The 21,694-nt window shown below is 43.5% G+C and overlaps 1 protein-coding gene across 1 annotated transcript in view; it reads left to right on the top strand.

The window, feature by feature from the left end:
- Positions 1-514: 514 nt before the first annotated feature.
- CTNNAL1 (catenin alpha like 1) overlaps positions 515-21,694 on the top strand; it is a 229,331-nt gene continuing 208,151 nt past the window's right edge. Inside the window, exon 1 of the mRNA XM_056520912.1 lies at positions 515-844. Coding sequence (XP_056376887.1) covers positions 719-844 — 126 coding nt within the window. The 5' untranslated portion in view covers positions 515-718. The remainder of the gene's footprint in view (positions 845-21,694) is intronic.

Here is a 21,694-nt window from a genome sequence, read left to right as displayed (position 1 = left end):
TCTGTGTCCGCCCCTGCAAGACCAGATAGTCATTTTCACATGTATTACGCATTCCTGAGGAGACCGACCCCCTAAGGCTGGGTTCACACCACGTTTTTCAAATACGGTTACCGTATACGGTTTTCCGCTAAAAAACGTATGGCAAAAACCGTATGCAACCGTACACAACATTGGGAATACGGTTTACAATGCATTCTCTATGCATACGGTTTCTGATACGGTCGTATACGTTTTTTTGCGGAAAACCGTATACGGTTAGCATATTTGAAAAACGTGGTGTGAACGCAGCCTAACAGTCAGTCGTGTGTACCTGTCTCATAGAGTTTCACTATGCTCTATGGACCTGGTGAAAGTAAGCACTGAATAATATAAAGCGGTATCCCCCCTCCCCCAGTACTAGGTCCTCCGGGTGTACGCGCTGAAGCACTGGCCGTCCCGGTGAGAGCTGTCACCCGCCAGGAATTACAGAAGAATGAGAAAGTTGCAGGCAGGCGGGGCCTGTCCCGGAGGCGGAGCTGTGAGAGGGGGCGGGGCCAGTGCGGGGCTCCTCCGCAGCGTGGCTCTGTGGCGGGGATGGCTCTTGTCCTGTACTCCTAGTTTGGAGCCTCTCTCCGTTCTCTAGGTGCTCCCCTGTACCGGACGTAGAGCGGGAAGTGCCGGGAGAGCTCGTCTATAGAGGGAGCGCGGCACACGGACGGTCCTCACAGTGCTCCGAGTCATGGCCACTTCTCCGTGCAGCAGCAGCGGGGTCTCCTCGTCCTCCTCCTCCGGCTTCAGCATAGACAGCGGGCTGGAGATCAAGACCAAATCCGTGGAGCAGACCCTGGTGCCCCTCATCTCTCAGGTAACCGTACACACCGGACGGAACTGCACGCACCGGGAGCGGGGGCAAGTCTATGTGGAGGGTCCCTGTGGAGGGGCTGCACTCCCCCGTTATACCGCTCTATGTGCGGGATGGTGGCGATACTGAGGGTCATGTATGGGCTCTCCGGTCACCTCTTATACGGCTTTATATGATGTGATTATGACATGCATAGGATCCAGTCAGTCCCCTGTTATACAGCTGTAGTATATGTTACTATATGACATGCATAGGATCTAGTCAGTCCCCTGTTATACAGCTGTAGTATATGTTACTATATGACATGCATAGGATCTAGTCAGTCCCCTGTTATACAGCTGTAGTATGTGTTACAATATGACATGCATAGGATCTAGTCAGTCCCCTGTTATACAGCTGTAGTATATGTTACAATATGACATGCATAGGATCCAGTCAGTCCCCTGTTATACAGCTGTAGTATGTGTTACAATATGACATGCATAGGATCCAGTCAGTCCCCTGTTATACAGCTGTAGTATGTGTTACAATATGACATGCATAGGATCCAGTCAGTCCCCTGTTATACAGCTGTAGTATGTGTTACAATATGACATGCATAGGATCCAGTCAGTCCCCTGTTATACAGCTGTAGTATGTGTTACAATATGACATGCATAGGATCTAGTCAGTCCCCTGTTATACAACTGTAGTATGTTACAATATGACATGCATAGGATCCAGTCAGTTACAATATGACATGCATAGGATCTAGTCAGTTCCCTGTTATACAGCTGTAGTATATGTTACAATATGACATGCATAGGATCCAGTCAGTCCCCTGTTATACAGCTGTAGTATGTGTTACAATATGACATGCATAGGATCTAGTCAGTCCCCTGTTATACAGCTGTAGTATGTTACAATATGAAATGCATAGGATCCAGTCAGTCCCCTGTTATACAGCTGTAGTATATGTTACAATATGACATGCATAGGATCCAGTCAGTCCCCTGTTATACAGCTGTAGTATATGTTACAATATGACATGCATAGGATCCAGTCAGTCCCCTGTTATACAGCTGTAGTATATGTTACAATATGACATGCATAGGATCTAGTCAGTCCCCTGTTATACAGCTGTAGTATGTTACAATATGAAATGCATAGGATCCAGTCAGTCCCCTGTTATACAGCTGTAGTATGTTACAATATGAAATGCATAGGATCTAGTCAGTCCCGTTATACAGCTGTAGTATGTTACAATATGAAATGCATAGGATCCAGTCAGTCCCCTGTTATACAGCTGTAGTATGGTACAATATGACATGCATAGGATCTAGTCAGTCCCCTGTTATATAGCTGTAGTATATGTTACAATATGACATGCATAGGATCTAGTCAGTCCCCTGTTATTCAGCTGTAGTATATGTTACAATATGACATGCATAGGATCCAGTCAGTCCCCTGTTATACAGCTGTAGTATATGTTACAATATGACATGCATAGGATCTAGTCAGTCCCCTGTTATATAGCTGTAGTATATGTTACAATATGACATGCATAGGATCCAGTCAGTCCCCTGTTATACAGCTGTAGTATATGTTACAATATGACATGCATAGGATCTAGTCAGTCCCCTGTTATACAGCTGTAGTATGTTACAATATGAAATGCATAGGATCCAGTCAGTCCCCTGTTATACAGCTGTAGTATGTTACAATATGAAATGCATAGGATCTAGTCAGTCCCCTGTTATACAGCTGTAGTATGTTACAATATGAAATGCATAGGATCCAGTCAGTCCCCTGTTATACAGCTGTAGTATGGTACAATATGACATGCATAGGATCTAGTCAGTCCCCTGTTATATAGCTGTAGTATATGTTACAATATGACATGCATAGGATCTAGTCAGTCCCCTGTTATTCAGCTGTAGTATGTTACAATATGAAATGCATAGGATCCAGTCAGTCCCCTGTTATACAGCTGTAGTATGTGTAACTATATGACATGCATAGGATCTAGTCAGTCCCCTGTTATACAGCTGTAGTATGTTACAATATGACATGCATAGGATCTAGTCAGTCCCCTGTTATACAGCTGTAGTATATGTAGCAGGCTGATGTTACAATATGACAGGATCTCTTGTCAATCCCCTGTTATACAGCTGTAAGTGAGGTCCCATGTGTAGCAAGATGATGTCACTGTCAATGACCTGCATAGAATCCCCAGCCCCTGTTATACAGCTGTTTGTATACAATATGTAATACTGTATTTTGCAGTGTGGTGTGACTGATATTTGTAGTATCTACACTCAGCCCCTGTTATACAGCTGTTTGTATACAATATGTAATACTGTATTTTGCAGGGTGGTGTGACGGATATTTGTGGTATATCTACACTCAGCCCCTGTTATAGAGCTGTTTGTACATGTGGTGGTGTTACTGCATGTCATCCATATTATCTCCTGTCCTGTTATACAGCTGTTTACATACTAGATGTGGTAGTATTTGTAGCAGTGATGGGACTATGACATACATAGGGTCTCTAGTCCCCTGTTATACAGCTGTTTATATACTGTATGCAGTGGTCCTGCAGGTTTGTGTGACTATGACATACATAGGATCTCTAGTTCCCTGTTATACAGCTGTTTACATACTAGATGTGGTAGTATTTGTAGCAGTGATGTGACCATGACATACATAGGGTCTCTAGTCCCCTGTTATACAGCTGTTTACATACTAGATGTGGTAGTATTTGTAGCAGTGATGTGACCATGACATACATAGGGTCTCTAGTCCCCTGTTATACAGCTGTTTATATACTAGATGTGGTATTATTTGTAGCAGTGATGTGACTATGACATACATAGGGTCTCTAGTCCCCTGTTATACAGCTGTTTACATACTAGATGTGGTAGTATTTGTAGCAGTGATGTGACTATGACATACATAGGATCTCTAGTCCCCTGTTATACAGCTGTTTACATACTAGATGTGGTAGTATTTGTAGCAGTGATGTGACTATGACATACATAGGATCTCTAGTCCCCTGTTATACAGCTGTTTACATACTAGATGTGGTAGTATTTGTAGCAGTGATGTGACTATGACATACATAGGGTCTCTAGTCCCCTGTTATACAGCTGTATGTGGTAGTATTTGTAGCAGTGATGTGACTATGACATTCATAGGATCTCTAGTCCCCTGTTATACAGCTGTTTACATACTAGATGTGGTAGTATTTGTAGCAGTGATGTGACTGACATACATAGGGTCTCCTGTCAGTCCTGTTATACAGCTGTTCTTATGTAAGTTATAGTGTCCAGTAGAGTGATGTTACTGTATGGGATTCATAGTGTCTCTAGTAAACTCCCTATGTGTAGTATAGTGATGTTACGGAATGATATACATAGGATCTCTAGCCCCCCTGTTATACAGCTGTTTGTGTACTGTATGTAGTATTATATGCTGCAGAGTAATGTGACTATGACATAGGATCTGCTGTCAGTTCTGTTATACAGCTGTTTATATGTGAGGTACAGCACTGTGTGTTACTGTGTAATATTGCCTGTCTCTACTATATGGCCATTTATATGAGGTTCTGTGTGTAGCAGATGATGTTATATCATCTCTTATCCCCTGTTATACAGCTGTTTATATACTGTATGTAGTGTTGTGTCCTGCAGGATGATATGACTATGACATAGGATCTCAACTCCCCTGTTATACAGCTGTTTATATACTGTATGTAGTGGTGTGTCCTGCAGGATGATGTGACTGACATGCATATGATCTCTAGTCCCCTGTTATACAGCTGTTTATATACTGTATGTAGTGTTGTGTCCTGCAGGATGTTGTGACTATGACATAGGATCTCTAGTCCCCTGTTATACAGCTGTTTATATACTGTACGTAGTGGACTTGCAGGATGATATGACTATGACATAGGATCTCAACTCCCCTGTTATACAGCTGTTTATATACTGTATGTAGTGTTGTGTCCTGCAGGATGTTGTGACTATGACATAGGATCTCTAGTCCCCTGTTATACAGCTGTTTATATACTGTACGTAGTGGACTTGCAGGATGATATGACTATGACATAGGATCTCAACTCCCCTGTTATACAGCTGTTTATATACTGTATGTAGTGGTGTGTCCTGCAGGATGATGTGACTGACATGCATATGATCTCTAGTCCCCTGTTATACAGCTGTTTATATACTGTATGTAGTGGTCCTGCAGGATGACATGACTATGACATACATAGGATCTCTACTCCCCTGTTATACAGCTGTTTATATACTGTATGTAGAGGTCCTGCAGGATGACGTGACTATGACATACATATGATCTCTAGTCCCCTGTTATACAGCTGTTTATATACTGTATGTAGTGGTCCTGCAGGATGACATGACTATGACATACATAGGATCTCTACTCCCCTGTTATACAGCTGTTTATATACTGTATGTAGTGTTGTGTCCTGCAGGATGTTGTGACTATGACATAGGATCTCTACTCCCCTGTTATACAGCTGTTTATATTCTGTATGTAGTGGTCCTGCAGGATGACGTGACTATGACATATATATGATCTCTACTCCCCTGTTATACAGCTGTTTATATACTGTATGTAGTGGTCCTGCAGGATGACATGACTATGACATACATAGGATCTCTAGTCCCCTGTTATACAGCTGTTTATATACTGTATGTAGTGTTGTGACTATGACTTAGGATCTCTAGTCCCCTGTTATACAGCTGTTTATATACTGTATGTAGTGGTCCTGCAGGATGACGTGACTATGACATACATAGGATCTCTACTCCCCTGTTATACAGCTGTTTATATACTGTATGTAGTGGTCCTGCAGGATAATGTGACTGACATACATATGATCTCTAGTCCCCTGTTATACAGCTGTTTATATACTGTATGTAGTGGTCCTGCAGGATGACATCACTATGACATACATAGGATCTCTACTCCCCTGTTATACAGCTGTTTATATACTGTATGCAGTGGTCCTGCAGGATGACGTGACTATGACATACATAGGATCTCTAGTCCCCTGTTATACAGCTGTTTATATACTGTATGTAGTGGTCCTGAAGGATGATGTGATTATGACATACATAGGAACTCTACTCTCCTGTTATACAGCTGTTTAAATACTGTATGTAGTGGTCCTGCAGGATGACGTGACTATGACATAGGGTCTCTAGTCCCCTGTTATACAGCTATGTCCTGCAGGATGATGTGACTATGACGTGACTATGACATAGGGTCTCTAGTCCCCTGTTATACAGCTATGTCCTGCAGGATGATGTGACTATGACATATGGTCTCTAGTCCCCTGTTATACAGCTATGTCCTGCAGGATGATGTGACTATGACATATGGTCTCTAGTCCCCTGTTATACAGCTATGTCCTGCAGGATGATGTGACTATGACATAGGGTCTCTAGTCCCCTGTTATACAGCTATGTCCTGCAGGATGATGTGACTATGACATAGGGTCTCTAGTCCCCTGTTATACAGCTATGTCCTGCAGGATGATGTGACTATGACATACATAGGATCTCTACTCCCCTGTTATACAGCTGTTTATATTCTGTATGTAGTGGTCCTGCAGGATGATGTGATTATGACATACATAGGATCTCTACTCCCCTGTTATACAGCTGTTTATATACTGTATGCAGTGGTCCTGCAGGATGATGTGACTATGACATAGGGTCTCTAGTCCCCTGTTATACAGCTATGTCCTGCAGGATGATGTGACTATGACATAGGGTCTCTAGTCCCCTGTTATACAGCTATGTCCTGCAGGATGATGTGACTATGACATAGGGTCTCTAGTCCCCTGTTATACAGCTATGTCCTGCACGATGATGTGACTGACATAGGGTCTCTAGTCCCCTGTTATACAGCTATGTCCTGCAGGATGATGTGACTATGACATAGGGTCTCTAGTCCCCTGTTATACAGCTATGTCCTGCAGGATGATGTGACTGACATAGGGTCTCTAGTCCCCTGTTATACAGCTATGTCCTGCAGGATGATGTGACTATGACATAGGGTCTCTAGTCCCCTGTTATACAGCTATGTCCTGCAGGATGATGTGACTATGACATAGGGTCTCTAGTCCCCTGTTATACAGCTATGTCCTGCAGGATGATGTGACTATGACATAGGGTCTCTAGTCCCCTGTTATACAGCTATGTCCTGCAGGATGATGTGACTGACATAGGGTCTCTAGTCCCCTGTTATACAGCTATGTCCTGCAGGATGATGTGACTATGACATAGGGTCTCTAGTCCCCTGTTATACAGCTATGTCCTGCAGGATGATGTGACTATGACATAGGGTCTCTAGTCCCCTGTTATACAGCTATGTCCTGCAGGATGATGTGACTATGACATAGGGTCTCCTGTGTTACAGCTGTTTCTATGTGTGAGTGATGTTACAGGATAACACCCAAAGGGGTTCTAGTTCCAGGCAGATGGACATGGTCTTTTTTTTCTCTACAGATTTTATTCATATAATTTTTTTCATTTCATCTAAAACCCATGGTAACAGTTTGGAATGAGCGCTCTTGATGCCCCCTCCCCAGTTTTCATAACAAATAAGTATTATTACAGGGATACTTGAGGGATACTTTTCTGATGCCTCTATTGGTGTGGTCACTGGGACAAACATCACAGCTTAGTTTCTTCCACTTGTCACACATCCTATTTCCACCAATTTGCTTTAAGTTTTTCCAGGCATATTGGGGGAGATTTATCAAAACCTGTGCAAAGGAAAAGTTGACCAGTTGCCCATAGCAACCAATCAGATCGCTTCTTTTATTTTGCAGAGGCCTTGTTAAAAATGAAAGAAGCGATCTGATTGGTTGCTATGGGCAACTGGGCAACTTTTCCTCTGCACAGGTTTTGATAAATCTCCCCCATTGTGTTAAGATTTCTATCCTAACACTTTGTCTTCCTTGGTCTACCTATATGTTTTTCTTCAACCTTCCTGTTGTTTTTATACACAGCTGAATGGAAACAAGCAACATGACTGCCGCCCTCTGGGAAGGGAGAAATAAATAAGCGTGTGATTCTTAGCATAGACTGGACATTCTCTTTCATTCTAGATATTTAAAAGTAGTGCACACTTCTAGTGCATCTTTAGACTGAGTAGCATCAGATTGCACAATCTTTTAATTTGACATTTTTGGCACATTTGAACTGCCCCCCCCCCCCCCCCCCCCATTTTATGGAAAACATGCCCACTTTTTGCTAAGCCCTTCCCACCTGTCCAACCTGCCCAAAGAGTGCAAAACTCTATTCTGTTTATCTGAAAACAAAATGGACAAACAGTTTATTTTTATTTTTTTACGAACTCCTTCTCTGTCTGACCACAGTTCCCTCTGCTGACACCTCTGTCCATGCCAGGAACTGCCCAGAGCAGAATAGGTTTGCTATGGGGATTTGTTCCTGCTCTGGACAGTTCCTGACATGGACAGAAATGTCAGCAGAGAGCACTGTGGTCAGACAGAAAGGAAATTCAAAAAGAAAAGAACTTCCTCTGTAGTATACAGCAGCGGATAACTACTGGAAGGATTATGATTTTTAAATAGAAGTAATCTAGAAATCTTTTTTTACTTTATGGCACAAATTGATTAAAAAAAAAAAAAATGTATATATATTTTTTTATACCAGAGTGCCACTCCTGTGGAAAACTTTTATTTTTTTATTTTTTAAATCAACTGGTGCCAGAAAGTTAAACAGATTTGTAAATTACTTCTATTAAAAAATCTTAATCCTTCCAGTACTTTTTAGGGGCTATATACTACAGAGGAAATGCTTTTCTTTTTGGATTTCTCTTCTGTCACAACCACAGTGCTCTCTGCTGACCTCTGCTGTCCATTTTAGGAACTGTCCAGAGCAGGAAAAAATCCCCATAGCAAACATATGCTGCTGCTCATCTAAAAAGTAAAGCATTTCCTCTCTAGTACATCCCCTAAGTTATTTTCTTAAGAGTCTAAATGAAAAGTCCCTTTTTTTTTTTTTTTTTGGCGCAAATCATCCATTGCACAAAAGTCTGCAACTCAACACCCCCCAAAAATGGAGAAAACAAGTCTTTATTATGAGAGTAGATTCTTCCCTGTTCTACCCTACCCCTCAGTATCTGCCTCTTGTTTTAGCTTCATAAATTGAATCAAAGCTGCATGTGTGAATGTGCCCTGCAGTCTAATTTACATTTGTAGACTTGTGCCAGCGTTCTAAAGTTTTTCTTTTACCACATGGAAAATTTAAACAGAAGACCTTTTACAACGGGGGTGGTGAGGATAGACTAGAAACCGTGAATTTGTGAAACGAACATACACCATTGTGTAGAGGAGCAGGGGACTTGAAAAGAAGTGATGCAGGGAGGGGGGAGCAGGAGAAGGGGGTGGAGCCTTTGACCCATGGATTTGTGATACTTGCATATACCATTGTGCAGGGGGGAGCAGGAGAAGGGGGTGGAGCCTTTGACCCATGGATTTGTGATACTTGCATATACCATTGTGCAGGGGGGAGCAGGAGAAGGGGGTGGAGCCTTTGACCCTTGGATTTGTGATACTTGCATATACCATTGTACAGGGGGGAGCAGGAGAAGGGGGTGGAGCCTTTGACCCATGGATTTGTGATACTTGCATATACCATTGTGCAGGGGGGAGCCTTTGACCCTTGGATTTGTGATACTTGCATATACCATTGTGCAGGGGGGAGCAGGAGAAGGGGGTGGAGCCTTTGACCCTTGGATTTGTGATACTTGCATATACCATTGTACAGGGGGGAGCAGGAGAAGGGGGTGGAGCCTTTGACCCATGGATTTGTGATACTTGCATATACCATTGTGCAGGGGGGAGCCTTTGACCCTTGGATTTGTGATACTTGCATATACCATTGTACAGGGGGGAGCAGGAGAAGGGGGTGGAGCCTTTGACCCATGGATTTGTGATACTTGCATATACCATTGTACAGGGGGAGCAGGAGGCAGGTGAAGAAACGATGCAGGGGGACCCATGGATTTCTGATACACTCTGCATCACTTCTCCACTTGCCCCCTGCCCCCCCCCTACACAATGGGGTATGTTGGGACTCATCCCCTGCGCCCTGCCTCGATTTTCTATTGTAAGGCTAAATTCTGATGTGTGCACAGCGCAGCAGAATCCTATTGAAAACAAGTAGGGGAATTTCCGAGCTGAATATTCCTGCAGAATTTCACTAGTAAATATAGCCTAAGAGAGACAGGCAGGGTGGAGGTGTCTACATGGAGCATCAAATCTTTACATTGCACATCACATGGTTAATATTTCCTATGCGTAAACTGTAGAACACCAGCCATAATTTTAGAAATGCAGATTAAAAGGTGATGCCATCATTTGTTTCCCTACGTGATAAGAAAAGTTGTTCGCCATCAAATAAGTTCTTGTCATTTGTGGTATAAATCATGAAGCCAGAGTGTTCAACTATTAACCCCTCCCTGCATTTCATGTACGGATTTCAGAAATGGGGTATAGAACAGGCACGAGCTGGCAGTCACACCATTTAAACTCTTTGGGATTGCTGAAGCTGGTGTAGACGTGATGCAGAACTTGTGCGTTGTAGCAGTAAAGTCAAACAGCCCCGCATCATGTCTGTACTAAGGCTGCATATTTATCAGTGCTGTACAAGTGCCCCCAGTCTCAGATGTCAGCTTCTTCACATTCCTTTTACCACATACCTATTTGGCAGCTCCACATTTCACATGTACACCCAGGGATCATTAAGTCTCCTCTATTATTTGCATTGAAGATTGTGGCTTATGGGTTTGTATAGACATTTCCTTCTAGCCAAACCATTGTGGTTTATAAAGTAGTTTAATGTAGTCATTGGACCAATGGAATGCGGTGGCTAAGCATGCATAAATCATAAGCTTCCCAGGTTTTACAGGCTGACTGTCAGGACAGACTACAGAAAGCATCTAGTTCTGAGAGGAGATTATACAAGAGCGAACTCATGACCAAGCTGATGGGCTATGGATGGCATTCTTACAATTGTCTTATTGTTCTAGGTTTTTACATTATCTGTAATAGACAATTGACTGTCGGCAAGTCAGTGATCTTTGGCCTAGAAAGGGGCTGCAGATAAAACAATATGCGTACAGTGTTCCATTAGCATATTGTCTTGCCTTGATTGTAAATGACATTCAGTTTTACCAGTGTCCTCTATTACATTTCTATTAGATTTCTTGTGTTATCTGGTTGTATTGTGTGAAAAGTGAGTGGCTGTCTTTACTGTAGAATGGAACTATGGCAACTGGCTTTCCACTTATTGTATCATGTAAGGTGCCCATAGGCCTTAAATAAATGTCAGCTAAACACTTGTGAAGCTATTCCGTTCGATTCCTCATACACATGCACACTCAGTAATGGATAGGGGATAAGATGTCTAAGCAGCACCGGAGAACCCCTTTAAATACATTTTGTAACTGATATTTAAAAAAACAAAAAAAACAATGCCTCACTTCTGAGATTACTCCAAAAATGACATGTATCAATATTCTTCTTTTTGGCACTGTTCGGATGGGATTAGATACACACGACAATGTACCCTTTCACTGACAGCATAAAGAGATTTCAAAGATTGTAAGAAACTAGAGCACAAAATATTCTAGAAATGTTCAGAAGTTTCTTCATATAACATTCAAACTAGTTCATTTTATCTAATCGTTTTGGGTCCATGTCCCCTTTGCGTTCGCTATGAAGTTGAAGTATACTACCAGGATTTCAGTCCTTTCTGCAGTGGGATTTGGCCATTGTCTCCAATGATGACCATACATTTAGAAGAAGCCTGTGCCGCTTCTTTATGAACTGTTCTTGGAAAAATCCGAAATTCCTCTGCCCTTTCTTTACCTCATTCTTATGTAATGTGAGAGAAAATATTGCTCGGCTAATGTTTTCATTACGGAAGGAATAGCTGGCTGTGTTGTGAAAATGTATTCCTTGTAACTGGAGCTTGTAATAAAAATGCATATTTCCTTCTTAAATCTTGCATAACGGTTTTATTACAGGGCTATCATGTAGTTAAATCGCCCAGTAATGGACTGTAAGTGACATTGACGCCAGGGTAGGGTTCCCTAGAAGAAGTGCTGAGGATCCGCAGGGTGTGAGAAAGAACTTTGTTCTATAGCAGCTTTCAGAGGAAATCTGTTTAGCAAGTTTACACACTTGTAACACTTTGCCAAGCTTTCTATGTTAAACATCCTAGAACTCGTACTTTTGTCGAGGCTTTTAAAGTGATAATGTGAGACGTGAGACAGAACCTATAAACTGAAGAAGGCTGGCTGTGTCCCTGTGCTTATAAATGGAACCAGGTCTCAGCATGAATATTTAGGCAAGCATACCCAAAATAGGGAAGAGCTATGGGATTAAACTCTGGGACACTGCATAGCATCTTGCTACCATGTATAGGTATCTATTGGTTTACACCATCAAAAGAGAGATAAGACAGTTCGGTTGAAACTAGTTTCCTTGTGTTGTGATGGTGGATGTTACAGTATTTAGAGAAAATAAGGAATCCTTTTCTTCTGCTATTGAAGTGTTATGTTGATGCACTGTCCTTCCTGGCTTTATTCTGTTGTAATAAGATGGTATAGGTTTATACAAACATATCCATATGCACTCACCTAAAATAAATAAATAAATCAAGCCCAGTCAGGAGTTTATAACAAAATGACATCAACTTAGTGCCTATAAATGCAGATATTACCGTATTTTTCGCCCTATAGGACGCACAGGCATATAAGACGCAGCCAATTTTTAAAGGTGCAAAATCTAGAAAAAAAAGATTCTGCACCCAACAGGGATCTTCAACCTGCGGACCTCCAGATTTTGTAAAACTACAACTCCCAGCATGCCCGGACAGCCGTTGGCTGTCCGGGCATGCTGGGAGTTGTAATTTTGCAACATCTGGAGGTCCACAGGTTGAAAACCACTGTTATAGGAGGTAATGCATGTCCCCACCGCTCCGGACCAGTCACTGCTGCCCTGGATGTCGCTCCATCGCTGTCGCCTCATCCCCGTGGTGTCCCCAACGCTCTGGACATCTTCTTCCCCGGGATCCACGCTCTCCGTCATCACGTCGCTACGCACGCGGCTCTTATTGGATGACTGGACGGCGTGTGCGACGATGTGATGACGTCGAAGGAGAGCGCCGCCATGCAGGGGAGCGCCGCCATGCAGGGGATCCCGGCACGGAGCAGACACCGAGGAGGCAGGTAAGGTCCCTCCCGGTGTCCTGTAAGCAGTTCGGGACGCCGCGATTTCACCGCAGCGGTCCCGAACAGCCTGACTGAGCAGCCGGGTTAGTGTCACTTTCGCTTCAGACGCGGCAGTCAGCTTTGATCGCCGTGTCTGAAGGGTTAATACAGGGCATAACTGCGATCGGTGATGTCCTGTATTTAGTAAATTCGATTCGTCACGAACTTCTCGGCTCGGCAGTTGATCACTTCTCCTGCATAAATTAGTTCAGCTTTCCGGTGCTCCGGTGGGCTGGAAAAGGTGGATACATTCCTAGGAAAGAGTCTCCTAGGACTGTATCCACCTTTTCCAGCCCACGGGAGCACCTGAAAGCTGAACTAATTTATGTAGGATAAGTCATCTACTGTCGAGCCGAGAAGTTCGTGACGAATCTAATTTACTGTAAATTCACTCATCTGTACCTGTATTAGCCGCGGGTCCCGGCTATTGATGGCCGCAGGGACCGACCCGATAGGTGTGTATTCGCCGTATAAGACGCCGTATAAAACGCAGCATATAGGCTGTGTGACCCTACCCTGTAAAAGCCATGTTCACATGGCAGAAATTCCGTGTCTGCTTCTGCATTGAAATCCATCACAGATTCTGCTGCAGCAGAGTCCTAATGAAATTAACAGGATTCTGCTGCGCTGTGCATACAGCGGAATTTCCGTGCCAGATGTTTCTGGCACTGAAATTTCATTTTCCATGTCTGCACAAAGAATGAACACGTTCATTCTTTGTGCTGAGTCTGCACGGAATGCATAGCCATCTATGAGATGGCGCATTCCTGTTAGGTCCCAGCATCGGCATATTATGCTGGCGCCCCGCAGTTTGCGGAATGTCCACACAGAGATTCTCCGTGTTGCCATTCCATCGTGTGAACATAACCTAACTGTGTATTCATACAAACAGTATCCTGTATGCCCAATGAGTTTTGCATAGCCCTGTGCTAAGCTCAGATAAAGTAAAATCAGTATAACAATCCTTGTTGTACAGATACATAAAGCGGTATCAATAGAAATCTGTAGGCTCATACTTTACCTTGTATGCCAAAAATGGAATCAGATCCTTTGCAAGAAAAGTGGAAGTTCTGGTCTCTTTGAGCCATTTAGTTTGGCATATGTCAGTGAAGGGCTTTTAGCAGCTAAAGTGTACTATTCAAAAAAAAAAAAAATAAATACCAAAAGAAAAGTAATTTTTGAAAAATAAATTTTGGCTGCCATCTCTATTCTTCGTGAGCTTTGTATGATCAGTTTAGCCTTAATTGGCTTTGTGCAGTATTGTTGTTATCAAGTTACGTTGTTTTGATCATAACTGGAAGTTCCAATTGTTCCTTTCTTCACTAAAAATATACATTATTTTTAGAGCGTTTTAGTGTTTTGTGAAAAGTCCTTTTTATTTTTTCCTCAGTGTCAGCACCTTTTGTTGACAAAGTATCGGCAATCATTGAAGCTATCAAAGTGCCCTGAACAAATTGCAAAGTGGAAAGTATTGGAGCGGAACAGTGGAGATTTACATGGTTACCGAAATATGAAATCGTTGTGTAGTGAATAATATTATCAGAAGTGTATTTCTAATTTTGTGTGGAGATAATCTGTTCTAGTAACAATATTTGCTACTCTAGAACATTTTTTTAAATAGTTGCTTAGTGAAGGGTAGAACAACTCTGACAATAAGATTACCTTCCAGTTGTTGTGGTTGTTATCTGGACTTAAAATATGCCTGATGACAAGTGACTAAAAAGTTGCCACAACTGTTTCCCCCCGACCTCCTTATAAACAAGTATATTGTTCATTTTTTATTTTAACAGTGAATGTTTACCATCTACTCACATCTGTCAAATGAATGAACAACTATAAAAATACATGGTAGTGCTGAGCCCTTTAACCCCTTAAGGACCGAGCCCTTTTTCACCTTAAGGACCGGAGCGTTTTTTGCAATTCTGACCACTGTCACTTTAAACATTAATAACTCTGGAATGCTTTTAGTTATCATTCTGATTCCGAGATTGTTTTTTCGTGACATATTCTACTTTAACTTAGTGGTAAAATTTTATGGTAACTTGCATCCTTTCTTGGTGAAAAATCCCAAAATTTGATGAAAAAAAAGAAAATTTAGCATTTTTCTAACTTTGAAGCTCTCTGCTTGTAAGGAAAATGGATATTCAAAATAAATTTTTTTTGGGTTCACATATACAATATGTCTACTTTATGTTTGCATCATAAAATTTATGAGTTTTTACTTTTGGAAGACACCAGAGGGCTTCAAAGTTCAGCAGCAATTTAGAAATTTTTCACAAAATTTTCAAACTCGCTATTTTTCATGGACCAGTTCAGGTTTGAAGTGGATTTGAAGGGTCTTCATATTAGAAATACCCCATAAAAGACCCCATTATAAAAACTACACCCCCCAAAGTATCCAAAATGACATTCAGTAAGTGTATTAACCCTTTAGGTGTTTCACAGGAATAGCAGCAAAGTGAAGGAGAAAATTCAAAATCTTCATTTTTTACACTCGCATGTTCTTGTAGACCCAATTTTTGAATTTTTGCAAGGGGCAAAAAGGAGAAAATTTTTACTTGTATTTGAAACCCAATTTCTCTCGAGTAAGGACATACCTCATATGTCTATGTTAATTGTTCGGCGGGCGCAGTAGAGGGCTCAGAAGGGAAGGAGCGACAAATGGTTTTTGGGGGGCATGTCACCTTTAGGAAGCCCCTATGGTGCCAGGACAACAAAAAAACCCACATGGCATACCATTTTGGAAACTAGACCCCTCAGGGAACGTAACAAGGGGTAAAGTGAACCTTAATACCCCACAGGTGTTTCACGACTTTTGCATATGTAAAAAAAATTATTTTTTTTTTTACCTAAAATGCTTGATTTCCCAAAAATTTTACATTTTTAAAAAGTGTAATAGCAGAAAATACCCCCCAAAATTTGAAGCCCAATTTCTCCCGATTCAGAAAACACCCCATATGGGGGTGAAAAGTGCTCTGCTGGCGCACTACAGGTCTCAGAAGAGAAGGAGTCACATTTGGCTTTTTGAAAGCAAATTTTGCTCTGGGGGCGTGCCGCATTTAGGAAGCCCCTATGGTGCCAGGACAGCAAAAAAAAAACACATGGCATACCATTTTGGAAACTAGACCCCTCGGGGAACGTAACAAGGGGTTAAGTGAACCTTTATACCCCACAGGTGTTTCATGACTTTTGTATATGTAAAAAAAAAATAATAATTTTTACCTAAAATGGCTGTTTTCCCAAAAATTTTACATTTTTTTAAAAGGGTAATAGCAGAAAATATCCGCCAAAATTTGAAGCCCAATTTCTCCCGAGTACGGCGATACCCCATATGTGACCCTAAACTGTTGCCTTGAAATACGACAGGGCTCCAAAGTGAGAGCGCCATGCGCATTTGAGGTCTAAATTAGGGACTTGCATAGGGGTGGACATAGGGGTATTCTACGCCAGTGATTCCCAAACAGGGTGCCTCCAGCTGTTGTAAAACTCCCAGCATGCCTGGACAGTCAGTGGCTATCTGGCAATACTGGGAGTAGTTGTTTTGCAACAGCTGGAGGCTCCGTTCTGGAAACAGTGGCGTACCAGACGTTTTTCATTTTTATTGGGGAGGGGGGCTGTGTAGGGGTATGTGTATTTGTAGTGTTTTTTACTTTTTATTTTATTTTGTGGTAGTGTAGTGTAGTGTTTTTAGGGTACAGTCGCACGGGCGGGGGGTTCACAGTAGTTTCTCGCTGGCAGTTTGAGCAGCGGCAGAAAATTTGCTGCAGCTCAAACTTGCAGCCAGATACTTACTGTAATCCTCCGCCCATGTGAGTGTACCCTGTACGTTCACATTGGGGGGAGGGGGGGGGGGGGGACATCCAGCTGTTGCAAAACTACAACTCCCAGCATGGACGGTCTATCAGTGCATGCTGGGAGTTGTAGTTTTGCAACAGCAGGAGACACACAGGTTGTGAAACACCGAGTTTGGTAACAAACTCAGTGTTTTGCAACCAGTGTGCCTTCAGCTGTTGCAAAAGCTACAACCCCCAGCATGTACGGACAGCGGAAGGGCATGCTGGGTCTTGTAGTTATGCAACAGCCGGAGGCATACTACATTGGCTGGGGATGCTGGGGATTGTAGTTATGCAACAGCTGGAGACACACTGGTTTACTACTTAACTCAGTGTGCCTTCAGCTGCTGCAAAACTACAACTCTCAGCAGTCACCGACAGCCAACGGGCATGCTGGGAGTTGTAGTTATGCAACCACCAGATGCACCACTACAACTCCCAGCATGCACTTGAGCTGTTTGTGCAAGCTGGGAGTTGTAGTTACACAACAGCTGAAGGTACACTTTTCCATAGAAAGAATGTGCCTCCAGCTGTTGCAAAACTACAAGTCCCAGCATGCCCATAAGGGCATGCTGGGAGTTGTGGTGGTCTGCCTCCTGCTGTTGCATAACTACAGCTCCCAGCATGCCCTTGTTGCATGCTGGGAGCTGTTGCTAAGCAACAGCAGGAGGCTGTCACTCACCTCCAACGATCCACACAGGACTGTCCCTCGCCGCCGCCGCCGTCGCTCCTGGGGCCCCGATCCCAACAGGGACGCCGGGGATCGGGGTCCCCAGCACCGGGGGTCGTCTTCCCGCACCCGCTCACGTCCTCCGGAAGAGGGGCGGAGCGGGTTGCGGGAGTGACACCCGCAGCAGGCGCCCTGATTGGTCGGCCGGTAATCCGGCCGACGAATCAGGGCGATCGTGAGGTTGCACCAGTGCCACCTCACCGCTGCAGGCTCTGGCTGTTCGGGGCTGTCTCTGACGGCCCCGATCAGCCAGTAATTCCGGGTCATCGGGTCACTGGAGACCCGATTGACCCGGAATCCGCCGCAGATCGCTGGACTGAATTGTCCAGCGATCTGCGGCAATCGCCGACATGGGGGGACATAATGACCCCCCTGGGCGATATGCCGGGATGCCTGCTGAACGATTTCAGCAGGCATCCGGCTCCGGCTCCCCTCCGGCTAACGGTGGGGGCCGGAAATGCTCAGGGCGTATCCATACGCCCTCGGTCCTTAAGGACTTGGAAACGGGGGCGTATGGATACGCCCTATGTCCTTAAGGGGGTTAAAGGAGGAGGCACTCCTTCAAGGGCACCTCCTCTGTGCTCTTCATATAGTCTAATAGGACGAAGTACCTTGTTCTAGTGTGATACCACTTTAGAGTAGAGTCACACATGATGATTGGATCAAATTTAAATCGGCAACATGTCAATTCTTGTGTTGGGTGTTCTTCAAATTTGTTTATTTTTTTCCCCCCCCATTGCCTTCAGTGTGGGAGTCAAAATCCACAGAAAATGCTGCAGATTTATACACATTTGGGAGAATTTAACATTTGCATGAACATTTTTGCAATATTTCTTTTCACTTGCAGTTTTTCTAGTGGGGATTTTTTTTTGCCTAGTTTAGGATATTGCGCCCAAAAAGCTGAATAAATTGAATTTTTTGTTTGTTTGCACAATAGTGGAAAATAACCACATGAATAAACTTTTCACACCATAACAATAACGTAAAAAATGTGTCAAGCCCTGGTAGAAATATTGTGTACACTTTACTGTGGAAAATGTCTGCAGCAAGTTCTTCTGGGGTGCATTAAAGGGGTACTCCGCCCCTAGACATATTATTCCCTATCCAAAGGATAGGGGATAAGATGTAAGATCGCCGCGGTCCCGCTGCTTGGGAGCCCCGCTATCATTACAGCACAGAGCGAGTTCACTCTGCACGTAATGACGGGCAATACAGGGGCCGGAGCAGTGTGATGTCATGGCCCCGCCCCTCGTGACATCATGGCCCATCCCCTTAATGCAAGTCTATTGCAGGGGGCTTGGCAACCGCCACGCCCCCCTCCCATAGACTTGTATTGAAAGGGACGGGCAGTGATGTCACGAGGGGCGGAGCCGTGACGTAACTATGCTCCGGCCCCTGTATTGCCCGTCATTACGTGCAGAGCGAACGCGCTCTGTGCTGTAATGATAGCGGGGCTCCCCAGCAGCGGGACCGCGGCGATCTGACATCTTATCAAGATGTCTAGGTACCCCTTTAACAATAAGTGTTCACACATTTTCAAATTTTTTGGCCTTGAGTCTTCTATAATTTTTCTCTCCATTGGATTAAAAAAAATTTCTTCTGACAAAAAAACAATGGCCAAGATTTATCAGTCTGTCAGATAAAAATGTAGTTATTTTCCTACAGCAACCAATCACAGCTCAGCTTTCATACCTCAATGAGCTCTGATAAAATGATAGTTGAGCTGTGATTGGTTGTTATGGGCAAATCACACTAGATTTTGTCTAAGATTGATAAATCTGGGCCATTTCTTTATTTTTCAGTGGGAACAATTTACAATGGAACAATTAAAGCATTATGGTCATTAAAAACAACTTTTAAAATGTGTATCAGACATGTCAAGCTGTTGATCCCAATGGCTCTCACTCTGCTATGTAGTGAATGCATATCAATATTTATTTAATACTTTAAAGGGGTTCTCCACTGCCCTGCCTCCCGGAGCTCCGCTCTCAGCGCCCGGAAGTTTATTACTCTGAACGCCGTGTGTGGGCTTCCGTGTTCGAGCCCGCCCCCTCTTGACGTCATGCCCGCCCCATCGACTTTCGTTGAGGGGGGCGGGCGTGATGACACGAGGGGACGAACTCGAACACGGAAGACCGCACACAGCGTTCAGAAGGCAGGGCAGCGGAGAACCCCTTTAAACAAAAGCCTTTGTTGGTAATGACAACTTCAAGACGTCTCCTGTATGGAGAAACTAGTCGCATACATTTCTCTGATGTGATTTTGGCCCATTCTTCCACCCAAACTGTCTTCAAATCTTAGAGGAGAGGGGGAAAAAAAGCAGAGATGGCGCTATATAGTGCAGTTAATCCCAATTCTTGAGGTTGGACAGTTGTCTCAAATTCAGAAAATTGCTCACCTATGAGTGTTGTGCAGGCAGGCACAACACTGGCGATCGCATGCAACAGGTTGCAGTATCGGGAGGCTGCCGGCCGTCGGTCCCGCTTTGCCAGCGTTGAAGATACAGGAGGAAACTTCTGGTTCTAGGATAACCTGGCAAAGCTACCACAGTATTCCGGCAGGAAAATCCGATTTAGGCTAGAAGGCGCACATCCGAGAGTAGTGAACAATAGCAGACTTTATTAAAGGGGTATTCCAGGAAAAAAACTTTTATTTTTTTTATTTATTTTTTTTATATCAACTGGCTCCAGAAAGTTAAAGACTTGTAAATTTCTGGATGGCACCACTGATTAAGAAAGCCTAATAAAGGTAGTCAGACAACAAACACTGTATAGATATCCAAAACATGCTGTCCGGTGGTGCTAGGAAGTAAATCGAAAACACAGTATCAAACGTGGGGAAGAGTACGGCAATGCCGCCGAACTTCCTGCACTCACCGCTACAGCTTCCAAAGGTATGCTCCTAGACTACCTCCTCCAGCGGGGACTTCAGAAGACAGGGGCGCTCAGAGGCGACTGCCGGCGGTTTCGCACAGGATCGTGCTTCGTCCGGCTGCATTGCCGTACTCTTCCCCACGTTTGAGACTTATAAATTACTTCTATTAAAAAATCTTAATCCTTTCAATAATTATCAGCTGCTAAAGTGGAGTTGTTTTCTGTCTGGCAACAGTGCTCTCTGCTGACATCTCTGCTTCTATCGGGAACTGCACAGAGTAGAAGAGGCTTGCTATGAGGATTTGTTTCTAAACTGGGCAGTTCTCGAGACAAGTGTCTTCAGAGACCACTTAGACAGAAAAGAACAGCTCAACTTCAGCAGCTCATAAGTACTGAAAGGATTAAGATTTTTAAATAGAAGTAATTTACAAATCTGTTTAACTTTCTGGAGCCAGTTGGTATCTATAAAAAAGTTTTTTCCCGGATAACCCCTTTGTTATACAACTTGCAGTGCAAATGGGACAACGCGTTTCAAAGGTTCATCCTTCAGGTCCTTTTTCAAAAAAGCACCTGAAGGATGAACCTTTGAAATGCATTGTCCCATTTACACTGCAAGTTGTAGAAGTTAATAAAGTCTGCTATTCACTAGTCTCGGTTGTGCGCCTTCTAGCAAAAATAGGATTTTTCTTCCGGAATACTGCGGGAACATCGCCAGGTTATCCCAGAACCAGCTTTTTCCTCCTTCAAGTCTTAAAGGGGTACTTTGCTGCCCCAGTGTTCGGAACATTTTGTTCCGAACGCTTGGAGAGGCTGGTGGGAATCGTGATGTCATGGCCATGCCCCTTGTAATGTCACGCCCCCTCCCATAGACTTGCAATGAGGGGGTGTGGTGTGACATCATCACACCTGCGGCCCGTACCCAGCATTCTAAACGAACGCCGGATTCTACACGGAGATCACTGTGGTCCCAACTATGGGACCCCCGCAATCAGACATTATTATTAAAAGAGCTTAGCGGTGAACTAGCAAAACCGTAAACAGATTTATTTAACCAATCACTGGTAACAGGAGTCTTCCCGGAAGATTGGAAAGCAAA

The sequence above is a fragment of the Hyla sarda genome, chromosome 5 (assembly GCF_029499605.1).
Source record: "Hyla sarda isolate aHylSar1 chromosome 5, aHylSar1.hap1, whole genome shotgun sequence".
In the NCBI taxonomy this organism is placed as follows: domain Eukaryota; kingdom Metazoa; phylum Chordata; class Amphibia; order Anura; family Hylidae; genus Hyla; species Hyla sarda.
The sequence above is the reverse complement of the archived record's forward strand: the minus strand, read 5'-3'. Positions and strand labels throughout refer to the sequence as shown.